This window comes from Symphalangus syndactylus, chromosome 19, assembly GCF_028878055.3.
Source record: "Symphalangus syndactylus isolate Jambi chromosome 19, NHGRI_mSymSyn1-v2.1_pri, whole genome shotgun sequence".
In the NCBI taxonomy this organism is placed as follows: domain Eukaryota; kingdom Metazoa; phylum Chordata; class Mammalia; order Primates; family Hylobatidae; genus Symphalangus; species Symphalangus syndactylus.
In genome coordinates, this window is record NC_072434.2 from 25,989,175 (window position 1) to 26,012,628 (window position 23,454).

At 34.2% G+C, this 23,454-nt stretch overlaps 1 protein-coding gene across 2 annotated transcripts in view; it reads left to right on the top strand.

Moving 5' to 3' along the window:
• The window catches only part of ASPM (assembly factor for spindle microtubules), a 63,478-nt gene extending 41,666 nt beyond the window's left edge, over positions 1 to 21,812 (top strand). Inside the window, exons 18-28 of one of the 2 annotated variants that reach the window (XM_055234185.2) lie at positions 899 to 5,653; positions 9,940 to 10,106; positions 11,905 to 12,001; positions 12,824 to 13,033; positions 14,030 to 14,179; positions 15,044 to 15,235; positions 15,697 to 15,889; positions 16,000 to 16,154; positions 17,624 to 17,800; positions 19,092 to 19,261; positions 21,641 to 21,812. In XM_055234185.2, the coding sequence (XP_055090160.1) occupies positions 899 to 5,653; positions 9,940 to 10,106; positions 11,905 to 12,001; positions 12,824 to 13,033; positions 14,030 to 14,179; positions 15,044 to 15,235; positions 15,697 to 15,889; positions 16,000 to 16,154; positions 17,624 to 17,800; positions 19,092 to 19,261; positions 21,641 to 21,743 (6,369 nt within the window). In that variant the 3' untranslated portion in view covers positions 21,744 to 21,812. The remainder of the gene's footprint in view (positions 1 to 898; positions 5,654 to 9,939; positions 10,107 to 11,904; positions 12,002 to 12,823; positions 13,034 to 14,029; positions 14,180 to 15,043; positions 15,236 to 15,696; positions 15,890 to 15,999; positions 16,155 to 17,623; positions 17,801 to 19,091; positions 19,262 to 21,640) is intronic. The other variant, XM_055234187.2, reaches the window with a different exon arrangement.
• The last annotated feature ends 1,642 nt before the right edge of the window (positions 21,813 to 23,454 follow it).

Genomic DNA, 23,454 nt, shown 5'->3' on the forward strand with positions numbered 1-23,454 from the left:
GTGAGGTACCCAGTCTGTGTATTACTCTACTTATATGTGAGAAAAAGTAAGATGTAGTAGAGAACAACCTCTCCATGCCACCCCCAATCTTAGCAATGTTTGGAGTGTTTGTACAAAGGAATGGTCTTATTGCTAAAACATCTAGAACTTGACTACCATTAGCCTGGGACCATTTTAGATACCAGCAACTGGCATTAGCTTGAGAGTTTGTAGCTCTTTTTGTTGAGCCAACATACTGTTGGATTAGCCATTGTAACCATGGCTTTTCAAAAGACAAAAGTTTTGTCATTTCTCAAGTCTTTCTAGAATTCTACTTTTAAGCCATGTATTTATAGTTCCTAAATTTGGGAAAAGGAAGTAATTTTATTCTTAATGAAAATAACGACTCTGAGAATGATCTGGTTCATTTATTCCTAAACTTCTATATTTATATTATCAGGCCTGTAATGTGATAATGCAGGATCCTTCACATAAACAGTTTCTAGTCATTATAAGGTAGCTTAGAAACATTGAAATAAGTGGACCATATAAGGCCCAGAAATAAACTCATAGGAAATTCCTTAGAATCAATAGATAGCAAAGAATATTACTATAGTTTTATTTTGACTCTTTTGCTTGTAATATAACATAAACTTGCTTATGTTTCTTGTGATTCTGGAATACAAATGCAGTATATAAATATAATGAGGATTTGGATGGATTTCTGAATTGGCTACAGCTATATCAATGTAAAAACTAAACTAAAAACAAAAGAGACAAATATCTCACAAAAATAATTAGTTTTCTAATTCCATGTGTTTATTTTTAAGCAGAATGTTAGAAAAATTAGTGTTTTGAAAAGTGTTAAATATAGAAAACTATGCCTATTTTACTTTATGTCCTTTCTTACCTTTTCCAGGGATATTGGAGAAGATATTCCACTAGAAAAAGATTTCTGAAATTGAAATATTATTCAATCATCCTGCAATCTAGGATAAGAATGATAATTGCTGTTACATCTTATAAACGATATCTTTGGGCTACAGTTACAATTCAGAGGCATTGGCGTGCTTATTTAAGAAGAAAACAAGATCAACAAAGATATGAAATGCTAAAATCATCAACTCTTATAATCCAATCTATGTTCAGAAAATGGAAGCAACGTAAAATGCAATCACAAGTAAAAGCTACAATAATATTGCAAAGAGCTTTTAGAGAATGGCATTTAAGAAAACAAGCTAAAGAAGAAAATTCTGCTATTGTCATACAATCATGGTATAGAATGCATAAAGAATTACGGAAATATATTTATATTAGATCCTGTGTTGTTATCATTCAGAAAAGATTTCGGTGCTTTCAAGCCCAAAAGTTATATAAAAGAAAAAAAGAGTCCATACTAACTATCCAGAAGTACTACAAAGCATATCTGAAAGGAAAGATTGAGCGCACCAACTATTTGCAGAAGCGAGCTGCAGCCATTCGATTACAAGCTGCTTTTAGGAGACGGAAAGCTCATAATTTATGTAGACAAATTAGAGCTGCTTGTGTTATTCAGTCATATTGGAGAATGAGACAAGACAGAGTTCGATTTTTAAACCTTAAGAAGACTATTATCAAATTGCAGGCACATGTAAGAAAACATCAACAATTACAGAAATATAAGAAGATGAAGAAAGCAGCTGTTATAATTCAGACTCATTTCCGAGCTTATATTTTTGCCAGGAAAGTTCTAGCATCTTACCAGAAAACACGCTCCGCTGTCATTGTGCTACAGTCTGCATATAGAGGGATGCAAGCCAGGAAAATGTATATTCGCATCCTCACATCTGTTATAAAGATTCAATCATATTATCGTGCTTATGTTTCTAAAAAGGAATTTTTGAGCCTAAAAAATGCTACCATAAAATTGCAGTCAATTGTTAAGATGAAACAAACACGTAAACAATATTTGCATTTAAGAGCAGCTGCACTATTTATCCAGCAATGTTACCGTTCCAAAAAAATAGCTGCACAAAAGAGAGAAGAGTATATGCAGATGCAGGAATCTTGTATCAAACTGCAAGCATTTGTTAGAGGATACCTTGTCCGAAAGCAGATGAGGTTACAAAGAAAAGCTGTTATTTCACTACAGTCTTATTTCAGAATGAGAAAGGCTCGGCGGTATTATCTGAAAATGTATAAAGCAATTATTGTCATTCAGAATTACTATCATGCATACAAAGCACAGGTCAATCAGAGGAATAACTTCTTGCAAGTCAAAAAAGCAGCTACTTGCTTGCAAGCAGCTTACAGAGGTCATAAAGTACGCCAGCTAATCAAACAACAATGTATAGCTGCTCTTAAAATCCAGTCTGCTTTTAGAGGCTATAATAAAAGGGTAAAATATGAATCTATGCTTCAATCTATTATAAAGATTCAGAGATGGTACAGGGCGTACAAGACTCTTCATGATACAAGAACACATTTTTTGAAGACAAAGGCAGCTGTGATTTCCCTCCAGTCTGCTTATCGTGGCTGGAAGGTTCGGAAACAGATTAGAAGGGAACATCAAGCTGCCTTGACGATTCAGTCTGCATTTAGAATGGCCAAGGCCCAGAAACAGTTTAGATTGTTTAAAACAGCAGCATTAGTCATCCAGCAGAATTTCAGAGCATGGACTGCAGGAAGGAAGCAACGTATGGAGTATATTGAACTCCGTCATGCGGTACTGATGCTTCAATCTATGTGGAAGGGAAAAACACTGAGAAGACAGCTTCAAAGGCAACATAAATGTGCTATCATCATACAGTCATACTATAGAATGCATGTGCAACAAAAGAAGTGGAAAACCATGAAAAAAGCTGCTCTTCTGATTCAAAACTATTATAGGGCTTACAGTATTGGAAGAGAACAGAATCACTTATATTTGAAAACAAAAGTAGCTGTAGTAACTTTACAGTCAGCTTATCGTGGTATGAAAGTGAGAAAAAGAATAAAGGATTGCAACAAAGCAGCAGTCACTATACAGTCTAAATACAGAGCTTACAAAACCAAAAAGAAATATGCAACCTATAGAGCTTCAGCTATTATAATTCAGAGATGGTATCGAGGTATTAAAATTACAAACCATCAACATAAGAAGTATCTTAATTTGAAGAAGACAGCAATTAAAATCCAATCTGTTTATAGAGGTATTAGAGTTAGAAGACATATTCAACACATGCACAGGGCAGCCACTTTTATTAAAGCCATGTTTAAAATGCATCAGTCAAGAATAAGTTACCATACAATGAGAAAAGCAGCTATTGTTATTCAAGTAAGATTTAGAGCATATTATCAAGGTAAAATGCAACGTGAAAAGTACCTGACAATTTTGAAAGCTGTTAAAATCCTTCAGGCAAGTTTTAGAGGAGTAAGAGTTAGATGGACTCTTAGAAAGATGCAGATTGCAGCAACACTCATTCAGTCAAACTATAGAAGATACAGACAGCAAACGTATTTTAATAAGTTAAAGAAAATAACAAAAACAGTACAGCAAAGATACCGGGCAATGAAGGAAAGAAACATACAATTTCAAAGGTATAACAAACTGAGGCATTCTGTAATATACATTCAGGCTATTTTTAGGGGAAAGAAAGCTAGAAGACATTTAAAAATGATGCATATAGCTGCAACTGTCATCCAGAGGAGATTTAGAACTCTAATGATGAGAAGAAGATTCCTGTCTCTCAAGAAAACTGCTATTTGGATTCAGAGAAAATATCGGGCACATCTTTGTACAAAGCATCACTTACAGTTCCTTCAGGTACAAAATGCAGTTATTAAAATCCAGTCATCATACAGAAGATGGATGATAAGGAAAAGGATGCGAGAGATGCACAGGGCTGCTACTTTCATCCAGGCTACTTTCAGAATGCACAGATTACATATGAGATATCAGGCTTTGAAACAGGCCTCCGTTGTGATCCAACAGCAATACCAAGCAAATAGAGCTGCAAAACTGCAGAGGCAGCATTATCTCAGACAAAGACACTCTGCTGTGATCCTTCAGGCTGCATTCAGGGGTATGAAAACTAGAAGACATTTGACGAGTATGCATTTCTCTGCAACCCTTATTCAGAGTAGGTTTAGATCATTACTTGTGAGGAGAAGATTCATTTCCCTCAAAAAAGCTACTATTTTTGTTCAGAGGAAATATCGAGCCACCATTTGTGCCAAGCATAAATTGCACCAATTCTTGCACTTACGAAAGGCAGCCATTACAATACAGTCATCTTACAGAAGACTGATGGTAAAGAAGAAGTTACAAGAAATGCAAAGGGCTGCAGTTCTCATTCAGGCTACTTTCAGGATGCACAGAACATATATTACATTTCGGACTTGGAAACATGCCTCAATTCTAATTCAGCAACATTATCGAACATACAGAGCTGCAAAATTGCAAAGAGAAAATTATATCAGACAATGGCATTCTGCTGTGGTTATTCAGGCTGCATATAAAGGAATGAAAGCAAGACAACTTTTAAGAGAAAAACACAAAGCTGCTATCATAATACAAAGCACCTACAGAATGTATAGGCAGTATTGTTTCTACCAAAAGCTTCAGTGGGCTACAAAAATCATACAAGAAAAATATAGAGCAAATAAAAAGCAACAGAAAGCATTTCAACACAATGAACTTAAGAAAGAGACTTGTGTTCAGGCAAGTTTTCAGGACATGAACATAAAAAAACAGATTCAGGAACAGCACCAGGCTGCCATTATTATTCAGAAGCATTGTAAAGCCTTAAAAATAAGGAAGCATTATCTCCACCTTAGAGCAACAGTAGTTTCTATTCAAAGAAGACACAGAAAACTAGCTGCAGTGCGTACCCAAGCAGTTATTTGTATACAGTCTTATTACAGAGGCTTTAAAGTACGAAGAGATATTCAAAATATGCACCGGGCTGCCACACTAATTCAGTCATTCTATCGAATGCACAAGGCCAAAGTTGATTATCAAACAAAGAAAACTGCAATTGTGGTTATACAGAATTATTATAGGTTGTATGTTAGAGTAAAAACAGAAAGAAAAAGCTTTTTGGCGGTTCAGAAATCTGTACGAACTATTCAGGCTGCTTTTAGAGGCATGAAAGTTAGACAAAAATTGAAAAATGTATCAGAGGAAAGGATGGCAGCCGTTGTTAACCAATCTGCACTCTGCTGTTACAGAAGTAAAACTCAGTGTGAAGCTGTTCAAAGTGAAGGTGTTATGATTCAAGAGTGGTATAAAGCTTCTGGCCTTGCTTGTTCACAGGAAGCAGAGTATCATTCTCAAAGTAGGGCTGCAGTAACAATTCAAAAAGCTTTTTGTAGAATGGCCACAAGAAAACTGGAAACACAGAAATGTGCTGCCCTACGGATTCAGTTCTTCTTTCAGATGGCTGTGTATCGGAGAAGATTTGTTCAGCAGAAAAGAGCTGCTATCACTTTGCAGCATTATTTTAGGACGTGGCAAACCAGAAAACAGTTTTTACTGTATAGAAAAGCAGCAGTGGTTTTACAAAATCACTACAGAGCATTTCTGTCTGCAAAACATCAAAGACAAGTTTATTTACAGATCAGAAGCAGTGTTATCATTATTCAAGCTAGAAGTAAAGGATTTATACAGAAACGGAAGTTTCAGCAAATTAAAAATAGCACCATAAAAATTCAGGTATTTCTATATTTAATTTAAATATAAAACTGTGAGTCTTTGTTTTGACCAATATTTGTTAGAATATATAAAATGAGCTTAAGCAGGTCATAAAGAATAGTACTTAGTTGAGGTGAGCATTTATCTTCCAAAGTGGAACATTTTTGAAAGTGGGAAAGGGCACTAGTAAGTCAGCCAAGACAGCACAGAACAGGGATTGTTCTGGCCATGGTCACCCTGTGTGTGGTGCGTTTCAGTATGGGTTAATTGTAGCACTCTTAGAAGAATTTTGAGAAAATAGGAGCCCTGTATTTGGCAAAGTTATTTCTTTAAGTGGAACATATAAGCTAAGATAAAGTATTATTTGGCATAATATAGGCAAAATAGAGTAACTTTGTTCCTCTAATCATCTATTAAACAGAGCTGTTTGCTGCTTAGCCTAGTAGACATACTTTATTCTGAGTGTTTAGTACTTTGGCTTCCAAATCACTTTTGTATTATTTTGTTTTGTCTATTTGCCAAACATGTGAGGAATGTACAGTATTATCTCTTTTAAAATATGAAGGAAGTGATAAAGTTTAAGTAATTTTGCCAATGTTGCACAGAGAGGCAGATCCAGGAACTGAATCTAAGTGCTTCAGCTATTTCTTTTTACCTGCAATAACCCAGGCTTTAACCCAGATGTGGTATGTTCATATCTTGCTGGATTACTGTTAAATTTAGAAATAATGTTTTAATTCAAGAAATGTCAAGTGCTAGAAATGTGCCAAATGCTGTAGTGGGTGTTATAAATAGACAATGAGTAAGATATACTTAGTTGCTGTCCTCAAGGAACTTAATTGAACAAGGAAGTATAATTATAATACAACATGAGAAGTGTATGTTTCAGGAAACACAGAACTGGAAATCAAGCTAGTCTCCATGGTCAGAGACTTCCCAGAGTGAGTAACATTTAAGTTGAAATGTTACGCTGAAGCATGAATTAGAAATAGCAAAGTAAAATATATAGAAGAATATTCCAATTGCAAGAGATAACATGGAAAAATCAAAAAACTAGAAACGATAAAAAGTGATATGGGACCAGGTTGGCAATAGAGGGAGTAAGATTGTGGATAGATTTTTAAGACAGAAAAAATTTAGTCTTTATGCTCCAGACAAAACAAATTCTAGAGGAGTTTAAGCAGGAGAAGACCACAGTCATTTTTATTTAAAAAAAAATTACTCTGGCAGGAATGTGGAAGATGGACTGGAAAAGGAGCAAGACTAGAAGCAGGTAGACCAAATGAAAGATAGGCAGTAAGCCAGGTGAGAAAGGGTTACAGTTCAGTATAGGTTTGTGACAATGGGATTGTAAGTTGGCATTATATAGAGCATGAACAAGGAGACAAGCCATGTTGATGGCTTAAGTAACTCTGCAGAGTTACTCCCTCACACCCTGACATAGGGAATAAAGAGGGAAGAGCAGGTTTTGAGATTGATGATAAATTCAGTTTGGAGTACATAGGTCTGAAGTACCTAGCAGGTAACCCCCTTGAAATATCTAGTAAGGCAATTGACTATGTTTGTCTGGAGTTCAGGAGAGTAGTGTGAGTATTAGAAGTTTATTTGTACATTATTGGCTTACGCTGATAATTAAAGTTCTGGGAATAATGAGATCACCAAGGAACAATACATAAAATGAGTGAACAAAGAGGGCCTGGGACTTGAGCCCTGAAGAACATCAAAATTCACAGACATTGACAAGAGAAGCCAACAAGGTGTTAAGAGGGAAAGAAGAAAGGTAAGAGATTATGGTATCAAGAAACCAAGGTTTGAAAGAGGAGAGAAGGAGTTCTCAAATTCCAAACACTACTGAGAAGTTCACAATTGAAAGGTGTTCATTGGATGTATTAGTTATGGTTTTATTCACTTGAAATGATTAAATAGCCAAAATAACAATCTTATAAAAATTTCTTTTTTCTCTTACATAATTACATAATAAAATTGTATTTTCCACATGTAATTTTTAGCATATGCCAGTGGTCTAAAACTTTACTGCACATTGGAATCACCTGGAATTTTAAAAAATACTCCTACCTTTAGACATTCTAATTGGTATGGGAAGCAACACAAGCGTGGGATTTTTTTTCAAAGCTCCCAGGTGACTAATGAGCAACGAAGTTTGGGAGCCACTGGGATATAGTATACATTACTAAATACTTATATGTGTAAATATGTATGAAAAAAAGAAAAAATATATATATATTTATTCATATATATATATATGAACTTCTCTGTAGCATTTAGAATTTAAGCACACTTTGTTTCTTCTCTCAACCCTTGGTTTCTTGATACCATAATCTCTTAGCTGTCTTATTTCCCTCTTAATGACATGTTGGCTTCTCTTGTCAATGTCTGTAAATTTTGATGTTCTTCAGGTGTGATGTGTGTGTGTGTAAATATATATATATTTGTATATATATATACAAATATATATATATGCACACACATATCTATACATATATATATACATATATATAATTTTCTCATTAAAACTTTGTTTTAATGGGTCTCAAAATTCTGTGACAGATTTTCGGTCAAGTTGTTTTCATTAAAAAGTACTGATTTTAAAAACTAGTAACTTAAAACTGCCACAAGCAAAACAAAAACAAAAACACCAAAGTGGTCCACAAAACATTCTCCTTTCCTCCTGAAGGTTTTATGATGCAGTGTTACCATTAACCAGTCTTTTACTGTTACAGTTAAATGGCCAATTGAAACAAACAGTTCTGAGACCATTCTTCTACCACTGATTAAGACTGAGGTGGCAGGTACTGGGGATATACACAAATAATGTATGCAGGTTTACATAAAAACCATATACAATATAGTCTGAATGAGTTAAGGTCATCTCAGTAATTTTGGCCATATATAATTATTGCATTATCAACTGAATTTAGAACCTAATCTAAATATAAGTTGTGCCTATAGTATTTGTTGTGCTGTGGGATAATTAAGGAATCAGAGAGACTGAGGGATTTGAGGAGGAATTATTTAATTATTTAGGTGCACCGACCCAGTCGGCTTAACATCCAAAGGACTGAGCCCTGAACAAAGAGTCAAGCTACCTTTTAAGCATTTTGTGGGGCATGGGGAGATCTGTGCAGGGGGAGGCATATTACAGAAGAGAGAAACAAAGACAGTTATTCAATTAAGAGATGCATTACATTATTTCTTACTTTTTAAGGAACAACATGTTTTACGACTTGAGATTATCTGTCTAGTGTCCTTGCAGCTGCACAGCTAGAGAAACAGTCTTCACAATGCCTGGGAAAGGGAGAGATAAGGCTCACTAGCCACAGAGAGAAAAACAGGCAGTTAATTTTAAAGGACTCCAGCCCTTTCTCTTCCCAAGGGGAATTGGGTTTTCTTACATACAACTGAGTTTTTGCTTACACAGTCTTTAATTTCTTTTAATTCCTCTTCCAGTAGGGATGTTGGAGTCAAATAGACTTGGGTTCAAATCTTGACTCTATCACTTAACAGCTATGTGCTAACAAGTCCTTCTTAATTTCAATTTTGGATTTTTTTCCTTTTTTATAAAATAATGATCTTAAACATTTTATAAGATATTTATAAATATTAAGTAAGACAACTCTGCCACTTATTAACCTGTGCGACATCAACAAGTTAGTCAATTTCTCTAGGCCTTGATTTCCTCATCTCTAAATTAGAAATAATAGTATTATCTACCCATGTGATTATTAAGGACTGATCTTCTTAGTGCTTAGTTCAATAAGTTGTAGCTGTCATGTAAACCTTTAGTCTGCCAGAAGGTTGTCAAAATCAGAAAGTCTGACAGTCCTGTCACAGGAGCTGTCAGGATTCTCCTGCAGGCTGAACACAGAACCCAAAGTGAATATGGATTGGGAAGAATTCCTCTTTCTCCTCAGAACTTGCAGTAGGTCAATGTGTTCATTTTCTTTTCTTCCAAATGGATTGAGGTGATGAGGATAATTTACATAATCTGGGGCTTTTCAGACATGTATCTTACAATTTATAAATACTGGTTAGGGTTTTGTTAGGCTGGGCTGGCAGCCAGCCATAAGGTATGTGTGATAAAGCACATAATAGATGTTCACTATAGTAAGCACCACTGTTCGCAGAAGACTCACTATGTGTCAGAGTCTAATAGAGTCATGATATGACTATGCAATTTATTTTTGTCTGCACTAATGTTATTTTAACTGTCTTTATACTGATTTGTCTTATTTACAAAAAAAAAGAGACAACTCATTGCATACTTGTTATATTTATGTATTTAATAGGCTATGTGGAGGAGATATAGAGCCAAGAAGTATTTATGTAAAGTGAAAGCTGCCTGCAAGATTCAAGCCTGGTATAGGTGTTGGAGAGCACACAAAGAATATCTAGCTATATTAAAAGCTGTTAAAATTATTCAAGGTTGCTTCTATACCAAACTAGAGAGAACACGGTAATGTATCATAGTTCTGTGGAGAGTGTAAAAGTATTTTTGTGTGATAGCTAAGTCCTTACATAAAATAACACTGCTGATTTTTATTTTAAATATTTGTTATGCTTAATTTATATGGTTGGTTTTGTTGATATTTTCTTTATGAAGGAAACAAAATGTATCTCTTGTACTGTCTTGCTTTTTTGAGATAGAGCATAGCCTTTAATTAATATAATCTAAAAATATTTACATATACTTGATTAATTCAGGTTCATAAGGATTAGAGTAAGGACAGAGAGGTAGGAAGTGAATAAAATCATTTAGTTAAGACTTGGTTTTCTTATTAGTGCTTTGGTCCATTTTGTTGGGTGACTTAACTACTGGCAAAATTTGTTTTCTTACTCATTCTTTTTTTCTTTGAACTTTGTATTATTCCTCATACTCTTTGTCATTAATGATGAGGACCCTAATTACCAACCTGTCTGTGCTAATTGTATTTCACTATTCCTAGCTCATTTCTCACACACACATTTTCAGAAGCTGTTACCAGATCATCTTTTTTTAAGTTCATAGTATAAGAATCTTTCTTCAGCTCCAAGAGTTGATGAATTATTGAATCAATGACGGTTTTAAAGACGGTTTAGGTAAGCACACTAGTGTGAGAGGAATTTTTGGATGAAGCCCATGGTAGAAGCAGGGCTTAACATATGCAACTGATCCCATGAAGATAGAAGTAGAATGTTGGTTACCAGAGGCTAGGATAGGGAGAGGGGAGGGGTGGATAAAGACAGGCTGGTTAATGGGTACAAAAATACAGTGAGAAAGAATAAGAATTACTGTTTAGTAGCACAATAGGGCAACTATAGTTAACAATAATTTATTGTATATTTCAAAATAACTAGAGGAATAGAATTAGAAGTTTCCTAATAGAAGGAAATGATAAATGTTCGAGGTGATGGATATCCCATTTACCCTGGTTTGATCATTACTCATTGTGTGCTTGAATCAAAATATCACATGTACCCTGTAAATATTTACAACTATTATATATCCATAAAATAAAAATTAAAAAGCATATAAAGATACAGTTGCTACTATCAGCTATTAAGGACCAGTATCTAATTTTCCTGTAACAGATGCTGAATTTTTCTCAGTGGTGTTTGGTCCTATTTTCTAAGAAACATGGCAACAAAACAAGCTAATCATTCTACTTTTTCCACATTATCAAGAACAGAGTAGAAAACCTGTCCATTCTCACATTTTATCTCTTAGTATTATGTTGATCCCTAAAATTTAATCTCTAGCGCTCAGATTTTTTAAAATTTTTTTCCAGTTCTGTTTACGAAATATCTCTACTTAGATATTTTTCCTTTCAAATGAAAGGAAGTACCTGATGCTGCTTGTAATCACATTCTCTTCTTAACCACCTCCCGTCTGCTCAAAGACTCACTTGCAATGCAGACTCCAATCTTATATTTTACCATTAATTCTACCATTCCCCCTTTATCTAGTTTTTGTCTAGATCTGGGTAACCATACTTTCTTTTGATCCTGTTCAAAATTCTGTGCCATATTAGAATCGTAGAACTTCATATTTCTTACCCACTGGAATATTGCCAATTGTAAAACTTCTTTTGTGTGCGTGTGTAAATTCCGATTGTTAGAACTTAACTATGAATTATACTTGCCCACTTTTTAAAATTCTGTCATTGCCTTTCTTATATTTTATGCTCTTCTAATATTTTAAAGGGGGGAGGCAATAAATACTCGTTGAATAAGTTAAAGTAGTTTGACATTGCTTTCCAATAACTACTTTTTAGGTTTTTGAATGTGAGAGCATCAGCAATTATCATTCAGAGAAAATGGAGAGCTATACTTTCTGCAAAAATAGCTCATGAACACTTCTTAATGATAAAAGTAGGTATTAAAAATTAATTCAATTGCAAATAACTACTTTAGGAAATAGAAAACAGAAAGAATGTTTTGTTTTTTTTAAGTTTTAAAAATAAATCCTTTGCTGGAAAAAAAAAAGTGTTTTTAAGACCTAACTATGCATTTATTTCACACACATCTATTTCAGTCAATTAAAAATTATATTCTCCCATAAAAATACTATTTGCTAGTTTTTAAAAATATATAACTGTACAGGCATACCTTGTTTTATTGTACTTCGCTTTATGGTGCTTTGCAGATATTGCATTTTTTATAAATTGAAGGTTTCTGTCAACCCTGTGTTGAGCAAGTCTGTTGGTGCCATATTTCCAACATCATGTGCTCACTTTGTGGCTCTGTCTCATTTTGGTAATTCTCACAGGATGTTATGTAATTGAGGAATCTAAGGTGTGCTGGTGGTATGCTATGTTTTTTCAAGCTACAGACAGCTTCTGTCACAGCTATTTATGATCACCGTGCTCTTTCTATTGTAGCTAGCATTTTTATTAAATGTATTTGTCCTGTAATGCTAGTCCTTTTCCCTCTCACAATGAAAAGTATCAAGAGGATGAGAGGGAAAGAGCACCAGGTATCTATTGACCCTTGACCCTTGGCTTACACCTTCATCTTGGCTATAGACCTATGTGAGTTTAGAAATAATGCTTCATCATCATTTCATATCTATGAAACATTCTTAAACTATAAATCATAATTATGCCATCTCATTGAGAAATTCAAGAACTTCTAGTGGGTTGGAAATCTTTTTATTTCTACCCATTAATGTTACTTGTAAATTTTTCCTTATAGAGACATCGAGCTGCTTGTTTGATCCAAGCACATTATAGAGGATATAAAGGAAGGCAGGTCTTTCTTTGGCAGAAATCTGCTGCTTTGATCATACAAAAATATATACGAGCCAGGGAGGCTGGAAAGCGTGAAAGAATAAAATATATTGAATTTAAAAAATCTACAGTTATCCTACAAGCACTGGTGCGTGGTTGGCTAGTACGAAAAAGAGTAAGTATTTTCAAGTAGCATATCTCATTCTTATACAATGAAAGCACTTAATGTTAAATAGTGTTAAGAAACTTTGGATTTTAGAGAATAATTTCAGAACTAATATGGCCATTAACTTGAATTAATTCAGCTGCTAGAAACGTAAGTGACAAGAGCACTGACTGTCAGATTTTTTTCTCTGATCCTAGTCCTACTATTTCTCGCAGGTGTTCACCACCAAAGACGCAAAATAAAATTTCTCTTTTGTAATGAATCTTAACAAAGGAACTGAAAATATGAGAGAGAGGCTCCATATGTGAAAGAGTTTAAATGTTATTCTAGTAGCTTTTTGCCACCACCAAGCAACTTTTGAGGCGTTGCAACCAGCATTCCTGTGACAGCTTCCACATCTTCAGCAAGAGATAATTATTTTTAGGGAGGTCATGATATTTAAGCTTACAATATGTGAAGTACTGGCATAGACAAAATAATTTGATTTGAAGTAAAATAGGAGGAATGTTTGTATTTTGTTCATTAAACATCAGGTGAAAGTCTGAAGCCCAACAGCAACTGTAGAAAGCTCCTTCTGCAGAGTCTTATGCTGGAGTTGCAATGTACTATTTAATAGTAGAGAAATTAATTCACATAATTTTTTCTGATTTAATATCACCATTTCCAAGAGTTCTGCTTAGAATTCTGTAACATTTTTTGAGTTTAATATTTATACCCTTCTCTAATAGGGCAGTCTGGTTGAATTAGAAGCTATGGTTATTTAGTAAAGTACCCAAAATATAATTTTGCTTTCTACACTCTGAGTTATGAGTTACACTATTGGAAATATTGTATAGTACAATACTGTAATTACTTTGAATTACAATATAAGTAATTGTAATGATTAAAAATTAGTTTATTCTTGGTAGTTTATATAATTTGATGTTGAGGTTATACAAAAAAATAAACCCTCATTGATTAACTTAGGGGCAGATACTTGAATGTGCTTTGTTGTTTCACCTTTAGATTTTAGAACAGAGAGCCAAAATTCGACTTCTTCACTTCACTGCAGCTGCATATTATCACCTGAATGCTCTTAGAATTCAAAGAGCCTATAAACTTTACCTGGCTGTGAAGAATGCTAACAAGCAGATTAATTCAGTCATCTGTATTCAGGTTTGCTTCTTCTTTGCAGTAAAACTATATGATATAATTTTTCTGTTAGAAATTTTTGATATGTAATAAACAATTTCCAAATGTTTTATGCCAAGGTCGTACAACATTTAGCCTTTCACCATATAGCTGTTAGAATGATTTGAGGGTTAGAAATAGATTGATGTTTTATGGCACGGTAATAAAGTTGTGAATTATTGTCTGATGTAATTGTACTCATTTACATTCCTGCCAGCAAAGTCTTGAGGGTACTCTGTTTCTCTACATGCTTGCCAACATAAAGTATCAGAAGACTTTCTGATTTTTGCCATTCTAATGAATGGGAAATAGCATCTCATTTTTGTTTTGGATTTACTTGATGGCTAATGATTCTAAAATTATATTCTATATGTTGGTTATTCAAGTTCTTATCTGTGTACTTTTTTTTACCATCTTTTTTTCATACACTTTGCCCATTTTTCCATTGGCTGTTCTTTTTTATTATGATTTATAGGAGTTCTTTATATATTTTGAAAAAGAATTCTGTTTGTTTATATACATTAACATACATTTACATATAAAATATTTAGTAAAAAAAATGCAGAATGATACATGCAGTTTGGTAGAATTGTAAAATGAAGACATTGTTGTCCAGGATTAAATATACTCCTGTGCATGTGTGTGCACACACACACACAGAAGCACCCAACATGGAGTGGAAAGGTTTTTTCACCAAGTGGAGTGGGGAAGTAATGCCTCTGCGGAAAGCTGAAGGATTTCTTGATATACCGTTCTATTTCTTTCATTTATGTATAAATGTATATTTGTATATTTTTTTAAAAAAAACCTGAAGTAGAAATGAAAAACAAAAGTCTGTGTTTTAAACAGAGATGGTTTCGAGCAAGATTACAACAAAAGAGATTTATTCAGAAATATCATAGCATCAAAAAGATTGAGCATGAAGGTCAAGAATGTCTGAGCCAGCGAAATAGGGCTGCATCAGTAATACAGAAAGCAGTGCGCCATTTTCTCCTCCGTAAAAAGCAGGAAAAATTCACTAATGGAATCATTAAAATTCAGGTAATTGAAACTTGTATAGTTTTAGTTCAAAACTTTAGTTTGCAATTCATCTACACGATATCTAACACTATAAAAACATAGTTACCATTTTAAAAAGCGAACACATTAGCCAGTAGAATAACTCATAAGCACTACACTACCATAATTTCATTGCTAAGCTCTTTATTTTCAAATGCTCTAGAGGAGGTTTATAATTAAGAAGTAAAAATATTTTAACATTTTGAATAAATTTAGACATCTTTGGTCAATAAATGCTGTCCACTTTACATACAGGAATATTATCTGTATTTCTTTTTTTGAAAATTGATTTTGCTATTTATTTGAACTTGAGATTTTAATTGGAATGTATGTGATCATGTCAAATAAATTTACTGAAAATGTTTACATTGTGAAAACAAATGTAGATATAAATAGAAAACATTGGCTATAATCTTAAAATTACTCTGTTTTATCTCTTTAAGGCATTATGGAGAGGCTATTCTTGGAGGAAGAAAAATGATTGTACAAAAATTAAAGCTATACGACTAAGTCTTCAAGTTGTTAATAGGGAGATTCGAGAAGAAAACAAACTCTACAAAAGAACTGCACTTGCACTTCATTACCTTTTGACATATAAGCACCTTTCTGCCATTCTTGAGGCCTTAAAACACCTAGGTTAGTTTGTGTTAACATGTTTAAAGAATGATGTAATACTACATTATTAGCTAAAACTTCATTTTGTTGCTGTAAATTTGCCTGTGTGCTTTTTTTTTTTTTTCTTTCAGAGGTAGTTACTAGATTGTCTCCACTTTGTTGTGAGAACATGGCCCAGAGTGGAGCAATTTCTAAAATATTTGTTTTGATCCGAAGTTGTAATCGCAGTGTTCCTTGTATGGAAGTCATCAGATATGCTGTGCAAGTCTTGCTTAATGTATCTAAGGTAGTTTTTCATTTTATTAATGAGATATACACTGGTCAACAAATATGCCCCTACAAATTAAGTTTGTGTTTACTCATCATTAGGGCTTAAATCTCTACGTTAAAGTTCATTTATGTGCAAGAGTCTTAGGGTGAAAAAATGTTTATTAACATAAATGTAGATTTAAATACCAATTTTTGTATGATTTTATTTCCTCAGTCTTTATAATATTAAAAACAATGATGATTAAAAGTTATTAAGTACTTACTACATGCTAGTATTTTTTATGCATTGTTTAATCCTCATAATAATCCTCTAAAATAGTTCATATTATTATTCCCATTTTATAGAGAAGAAATAATAATAATTATAGAAATTAGGTTCCTCCCGTAAGAACCTGAGTGTGATAAGTGGTAGAGTTGAATTTGGATTCATTTCTGTCTGCCTTTAGAGGTGGTGGTGTTATCTACTGCATTATATCAAAATAGTATTACCACATTATAATCATGTCTAGCAAAGCGTGTGAAAGAAAAATATTGCTATAACTTAGTTACTCTGTAACTGTTAATCTGTGTATCAGAATTTGTCTTTTGGCCTTGGACTATTCCAAACTATATTGTATGCAACCAAAGGTTGAAAGATTTCTCTTTCCTACTCAACCTTTCAGTGACAACTTAAAGCACTTTACCCAATGTTTTTATTTTGAGAGGTAGTGGTTAAGAACACAGATCTGAGGCCAAACTGCTTGAGTTTGAATCCCAGCTCAGTAGCTTATTATAGGTTGCTTAGCTTCTCTGTACTTTACTTTCTGCAACTATAAAATGAGTATAGTAACAGTACTCGAAACGTTATTGTGAGGATTGAGTTAATACACATTAATACATAAACATGCCATACAAAGTGTCAGCTATGTTGTTTTGTTATTTTTATCTTAGTATCATTATTTGTTACCATGCAAATTTCACTGTGAATCTAATCATACAATTAGAAAAATGAGGCATGGAAAATATATCCTAGACTTATTAGTATCAAATGTATTTTATTTTCAAGCAAGCTCTTCTTCCTCTCAAGGAGCATGTAATAGAGTAACTAATTAGATCCTGCCTTTATCATTATCTTACCTATGATTAATAATACCACAGATAAGTTATCTTTTTCCTTAGAGATTCTTACTAAAGTGGTCTTATCTTTAAAAGTTTGCTTTTATTGACTTCAAGATGTTTATTTTCAGAGGTTTTAATTTTGATTTATTTTATGTGAAACTTTAGAATTGGGGGGAAAGATTAAGATTAAAATGTGAATTCACATATACGATAGATCCATAAATGATGATAATATCAAAACTATTTCACAAAGTCCTTTGCACTTGTTGCACGTGGTCCAAAAATTTGGCTATACAAAGTATGGACTTTTGTATTTTGTTTTTTCGGTTGGGTTGTTTGTAAATATGTGTTTATTACAACTTTTAATTTCATTCTGTTCTCTTCAAGTATGAGAAAACTACTTCAGCAGTTTATGATGTAGAAAATTGTATAGATATACTATTGGAGCTTTTGCAGATATACCGAGAAAAGCCTGGTAATAAAGTTGCAGACAAAGGCGGAAGCATTTTTACAAAAACTTGTTGTTTGTTGGCTATTTTACTGAAGACAACAAATAGAGCCTCTGTAAGTATTAGTCAGTTGCCTTTCTTTAAGATTATTTTTCTGTGGTCTTAAGTCTATGACTTTTATAGTTTTCCTTTAGTAATTATCACTCTAGGGTTTTACGTGTGTTCAAACCTGCTTTTTGCACTGATAAAATGAGTTCAGGATGTATCTATGAGTTGTTTCTTTCTGACATATTAAAGAGACTGAATTCTGAAAATAAATTTATTTCAGCCATATAAGTAACCATATCCCATTTACTAGAGAGAAAAGTATCCTAGCAAGATAGAAAACCAGATAGGTATAACTTCTTATCCTCCTGTTGTAACCATAATTGTATTTCAAGCTTTTCTACGATGAGACCTCTGAGTCATTCTTTTTAAGTGTCACAGTTAACATGGGGAAACTATAGGCCATAATTGGACTGTGGGCTTTATCCTGATAAGTGGGAACCACTGCAGGGTAAAGCAAGGGAATTATATTTTCCAATTTAAATTTTAAGAACACTGTGGCTTCTGATTGAAGGATGAATTTGGGAGAGCATGTGTGGATATAGGGAGACCATCAAAGCAGGTGGCAAGTGTTGATATGTAGTGATCTAGGCAAGAGATTGTGCTTGTCTTAGGATTGTGTCACTGAGAGATGAGTAGAAGACTTTGGAAACTGCAGAGGTAAACTTTTCAAGACTTGGTAACTGGATATGATAGGTATGTTAACTATAATTCCTATGTTGACTATAATAATTCCTTCTTGTATTCAGTGTGGAGTTAAGTATGCAACTTTTGAATATTTATCTTCTTTATAATTGCCTTGCAAATTAGCTCGTAATTTAAATCAATCTACCTGCCAAACTTGGTGAGGTTTCTTTGATTATTCAAAGCTTAAAAGTTTACTGCAGGCTGGGCGTGGTGGCTCCCGCCTGTAATCCCAGCACTTTGGGAGGCTGAGGCGGGCAGATCACGAGGTCAGGAGATTGAGACCATCCTGGCTCACACGGTGAAACTCTATCTCTACTAAAAATACAAAAAAAAAAATTGGCCAGGTGTGGTGGTGGGTGCCTGTAATCCCAGCTACTCAGGAGGCTGAGGCAGGAGAATGGCGTGAACCCGGGAGGCGGAGGTTGCAGTGAGCTAAGATTGCCCCACTGCACTTCAGCCTGGGTGACAGAGCAAGAGAGACTCTCTCAAAAAATAAAAAAATAAAAAAAGGTTTACTGCATAGTTTTTATTTATTATGTTTGATTTTGCTAGTCTAAAAGAGATAACATTTTAATTCTTATTACTTTTTAGTAACTGTGCATTTTATTTTGTAGGATGTACGAAGTAGGTCCAAAGTTGTTGACCGTATTTACAGTCTCTACAAACTTACAGCTCATAAACATAAAATGAATACTGAAAGAATACTTTACAAGCAGAAGAAGAATTCTTCTATAAGCATTCCTTTTATCCCAGAAACACCTGTAAGGACCAGAATAGTTTCAAGGTAAGCAGTTAAATATAGTCCATAAATTTGTGTCACTGTTCATTCATTCATTTAACAAATATTTATTGAGCACTTACCATAAACAAGATGTGCTTTTCAGTGGAGAAACAACATATGAATAAGAATGGAATGTTTGGTAAATTTAAAAGAGGCAATCTTGGTAAATAATGAAATAACATTATACTGTAGCTTTGGACATTTAGTAGTTATTCAACAAACTTCTTGTATTAAATAGTTAAGAGCTAAGGCTAAGAAGCTTGTTATAAGTTTTGTTATTTATTTTATTTATTTTATTTTGCATGAAAGACAAGCTACACTGTTTAAGAAGTGCCAAAAGTCCTTCTTAGCCAAAATATCAACCTCCAGTCCTCCCATAATCACCCTGATTCTTGAAATTTCTCCTTCTGGAAATTTAGATTGACATTTTCTGATTTTATTGGCAAAAAGATTTAATTTATTTTGGTGAATTGTCATGGCATTTAATTAGTGTTTTTCCTCCCTTCCTTCTTTCTCCCTCTTCCTTTTTTACTTCCCCCTTCTCCCTCTCTCCCTCCCTCCCTTCCTTCCTTCTTTCTTTCTTGAGGCTTAGCAATTCTCTATACTAGGTACAAATCCTACATTATTGACAACACACTATTTCTTGACCTGAGTGGTTACACAGCCATTAGCTTTATAATTATACTCATAATTATAAATTGTAAAATGTAGTTATAAATTGGTTTTATGCATGCATATTTCACAGCATAATGTAAAGTTCATTTGCTTGAAATATATTAATGGGACCATTTCTACATGTTTTTTAAGGACTTGGTAGAATTTAATATTCATTATGTTTTAAAAGCTCATACTAACATATGAATAGATTCTCTTAAAATTTTGATGTAGGTCGGGCTTTTGAAGTAAAATTTACTGACAGTATAAATGCATCCTTTAAATGTATGCAATTCAATTCGTTTTGACAAATGTATACGGTTAGGAAACTACCACCACTGAGATACAAAATATTTCTATAACACAAAGTTTCCTTATGCCCCTTTGTTGTCAGTTCTCTTTCTTTATTCCCTGGATTTGGGGAACTACTGATCTGGTTTTTGTACCTTTAGTTTTGCCATTTCTATGCTGTCACATATATGGAATCATAGTAGATAGCTTTTTGTGACTGGATTCTTTTCCTTAGCATAATGCTTTTGAAATTTGTTCATGTTTATGCATGGATTTGAATTTCATTCCTTTTTATCACTTAGTACTATTCCATTGTATGGTTGTACCACACTTTGTTCACTCGCCAATTGATATATGTTTGGATTTTTAGCAGGACAAAATAAGATGATGGAAATGCATATAGTAGGGAATTATGTGAGAAGATGCATGAACTCCCTCGGTTTGATACTATTTTCTCAATAAGTTTGAGATTATAAACTGAACAACTCAGAAGCAGTTCAGAGGGTATGGAGGGGAAGTTTGAAAAGAGGAAAGGACCAAGATAGTCATCTTGGAGAGAAAGGGAGCATGCTGGCAATTTCAAATGCTCATTTTAGATTTGCAATTGGCAAAAAATAAAGTCAGCTTGGTTGTGTGAACTTTTTTAGTAATATGCAGCTGTATAGGAATGGAGAAGGCAGATATTTTGACTCAATTTGAAATCCAAGTAGAATTCTTCAGGCTAGTTTGGTAGGAGAGAGAGACAACAGTTAATGGCATTTGCAAAGGTTTTGGTAATACTGATGCACCTGAGCTAGATGCACAGGAAAGTAAGGACAGCATTCTGGTGGATGTTGGGTATGTGTTGAGGCCAAATGAAGTGGAGATCTCAGTGGGGTAGAAGAACTGGTTCAGTGACTGTGTTAGAGCATATGACATGGATGAATCAGAAATGGTGGATGGAGAATGGAAGTCTCGAATTAAGATTTCAGTGGTCACACACTTTCTGATGATGACAAAGTCTAGTATGTGATCATATTAAAAAGGATTGGTTGAGGTAGAATTGAAGGAAAGTGGGGCAGAAACGGACTAGGTTGTTGGCTTTTTGGCCACATAGATGTTGCTGTGGTTGAGAATGGTGACAGTAGGTAAGAGGAGACCAAGAACCAGGTTTACAAGGAATAAGACACTGAGAGTTTGGCTGATGACCAATGGCAGTGGTCAAGCTAAATAGCATAAGCTTCAAAGAAGCCAGCATTATTTTTTAGAAAGGATGGAGAGAAATAGTCTGAAACTAGTGATGGGCAATAATATGAAGTTCTCCCACCTCTTTGAGCAGTTTGTAAGGGAAATGATGTGTTCAGGAGTAGCTACAATTTAGTTAAGACAAAAAAGGTGAAGGTAACTCTTAAGAGAAGAACTTTATTAACGCCAGACTTTTTTTTTTTTTTTAAACAGACTTAAGCCAGATTGGGTTTTGAGAAGAGATAACATGGAAGAAATCACAAATCCCCTGCAAGCTATTCAAATGGTGATGGATACACTTGGCATTCCTTATTAGTAAATGTAAACATTTTCAGTATGTATAGTGTAAAGAAATATTAAAGCCAATCGTGAGTACGTAAAGTGATTTTTGCTCTCTGTGTACAACTTTTAAAATCTGACTTTGTTTTAAAAAAACATAAACTGTTCATTTCATTCTTCAGTTTTTATTTATAGTTTTATGCATGTAATAAACTAATATGTCATAAGATGATTATATTATTCCTATTATCTTAAAGTATTATAGTAGTTTCAATGTAATGTTATTCCTAAAAGGAAATAATAGCTGATTACACCTTTTTTATAGGTAAGTTGAGGAATTTTTATAAAACAAATGTTAGAAATTGAAGATCTGTCTACTCACTAAGAAGTGAGACTAGGATAAAATAATCTCACAAATTCATATCAGTGGCATTCTTATCCATATCCTTGACTGACTAAAGCATCCAGATAAGCAAGTGAGCCCTTCTAGGCTCACAAAAAGAATACACCCACCACTGTATTTACTGAAAATTCTTACCATTGAACCGATGGGGGTTATAATTTGAAGTGGAAGGAACATGCTATTGCTTATAATAGAATCTTGTTGTGTAGTTATACACCACAGACCTGAAGATGATTCAGTATTGAAATGTAATTTTTTTTCTACGCTTTGAGTCACTGTTACTAGTATCTGTGGTTTCAGGGCCACAGATGTCTAATTCTCATGGCTGAAATCTGATAGAGTCTCAAAGTCTGCCCTGGGAGTTAGAATCCCTGAGCTCATCCTTTTCTTTCATCACTTTGTTCAGCAAACTTAGGAGTAATCAACTAACTTCATTATATTCCTTGGTTCTCCACATATGGTCAAAGGTATTATTTATAGAGACGCTAAACTCCTTGCTTCTCCGGAGCAGTTAATAAGGAGTATCAAATGCATTTATTTTGCATAACTCTCTAAACAATTCACATCAAAAACTATCAGTGTTCTCCATACTATTAGAAATAGAGTCTTTAGCATTTTTGGATCTAATCAGATTAAACAGCCAACTCCAGAAACTCCAAAACCAATTAAAGAAATCCGTCCTTAAAACTCTGTTCCTCTAGAACAACCACTGGTACCAAAATCTGTATTAGTCAGGGTTCTCCAGAGGGAAAGAACTAATAGTATATATGTATACACAAAAGGAAATTCATTACGGAGAATTGGCTCACGTGACCAAATGGAGAAGTCTTAGGATAAGCTGTCTGCAAGCCAGGGAATAAAGAAGCCAGTAGTGGCTCAGTTTGAATCCAACAGTCTCAAAAGCAAGGAAGCCAACAGTTCAGCCTTGAGCCTGTGTCTAAAGGCCTGAGAGCCCCCAGCAAACCACTGGTGTGATTCCAAGAGTCCACAGGCCAAAGAACCTGGAGTCTGATGTCCAAAGGCAGGAGGAACAGAAGAAAGCATTCAGCGTGGGAGAAAGATGGAAGTCAGAAGACTCAGCAAGGCAGTTTTTCCCACCTTCTTTCACCTACTTTGTTCCAGTTGTGCTGGCAGCTGATTGGATGGTGCCCACCCACATTGAGGATGGGTCTCCCTCTCCCAGTCCACTGACTCAAATGTCAATCTCAGGTCTCTATCTCTCAGTCCACTGACTAAAATTTCAGTCTCCTCTGGCAACACCCTCACAGACACATCAAGAAACAATACTTTACCAGCTATCCAGGCATCCTTAAATGCAATCAAGTTGATATCTAATGTATTAGTC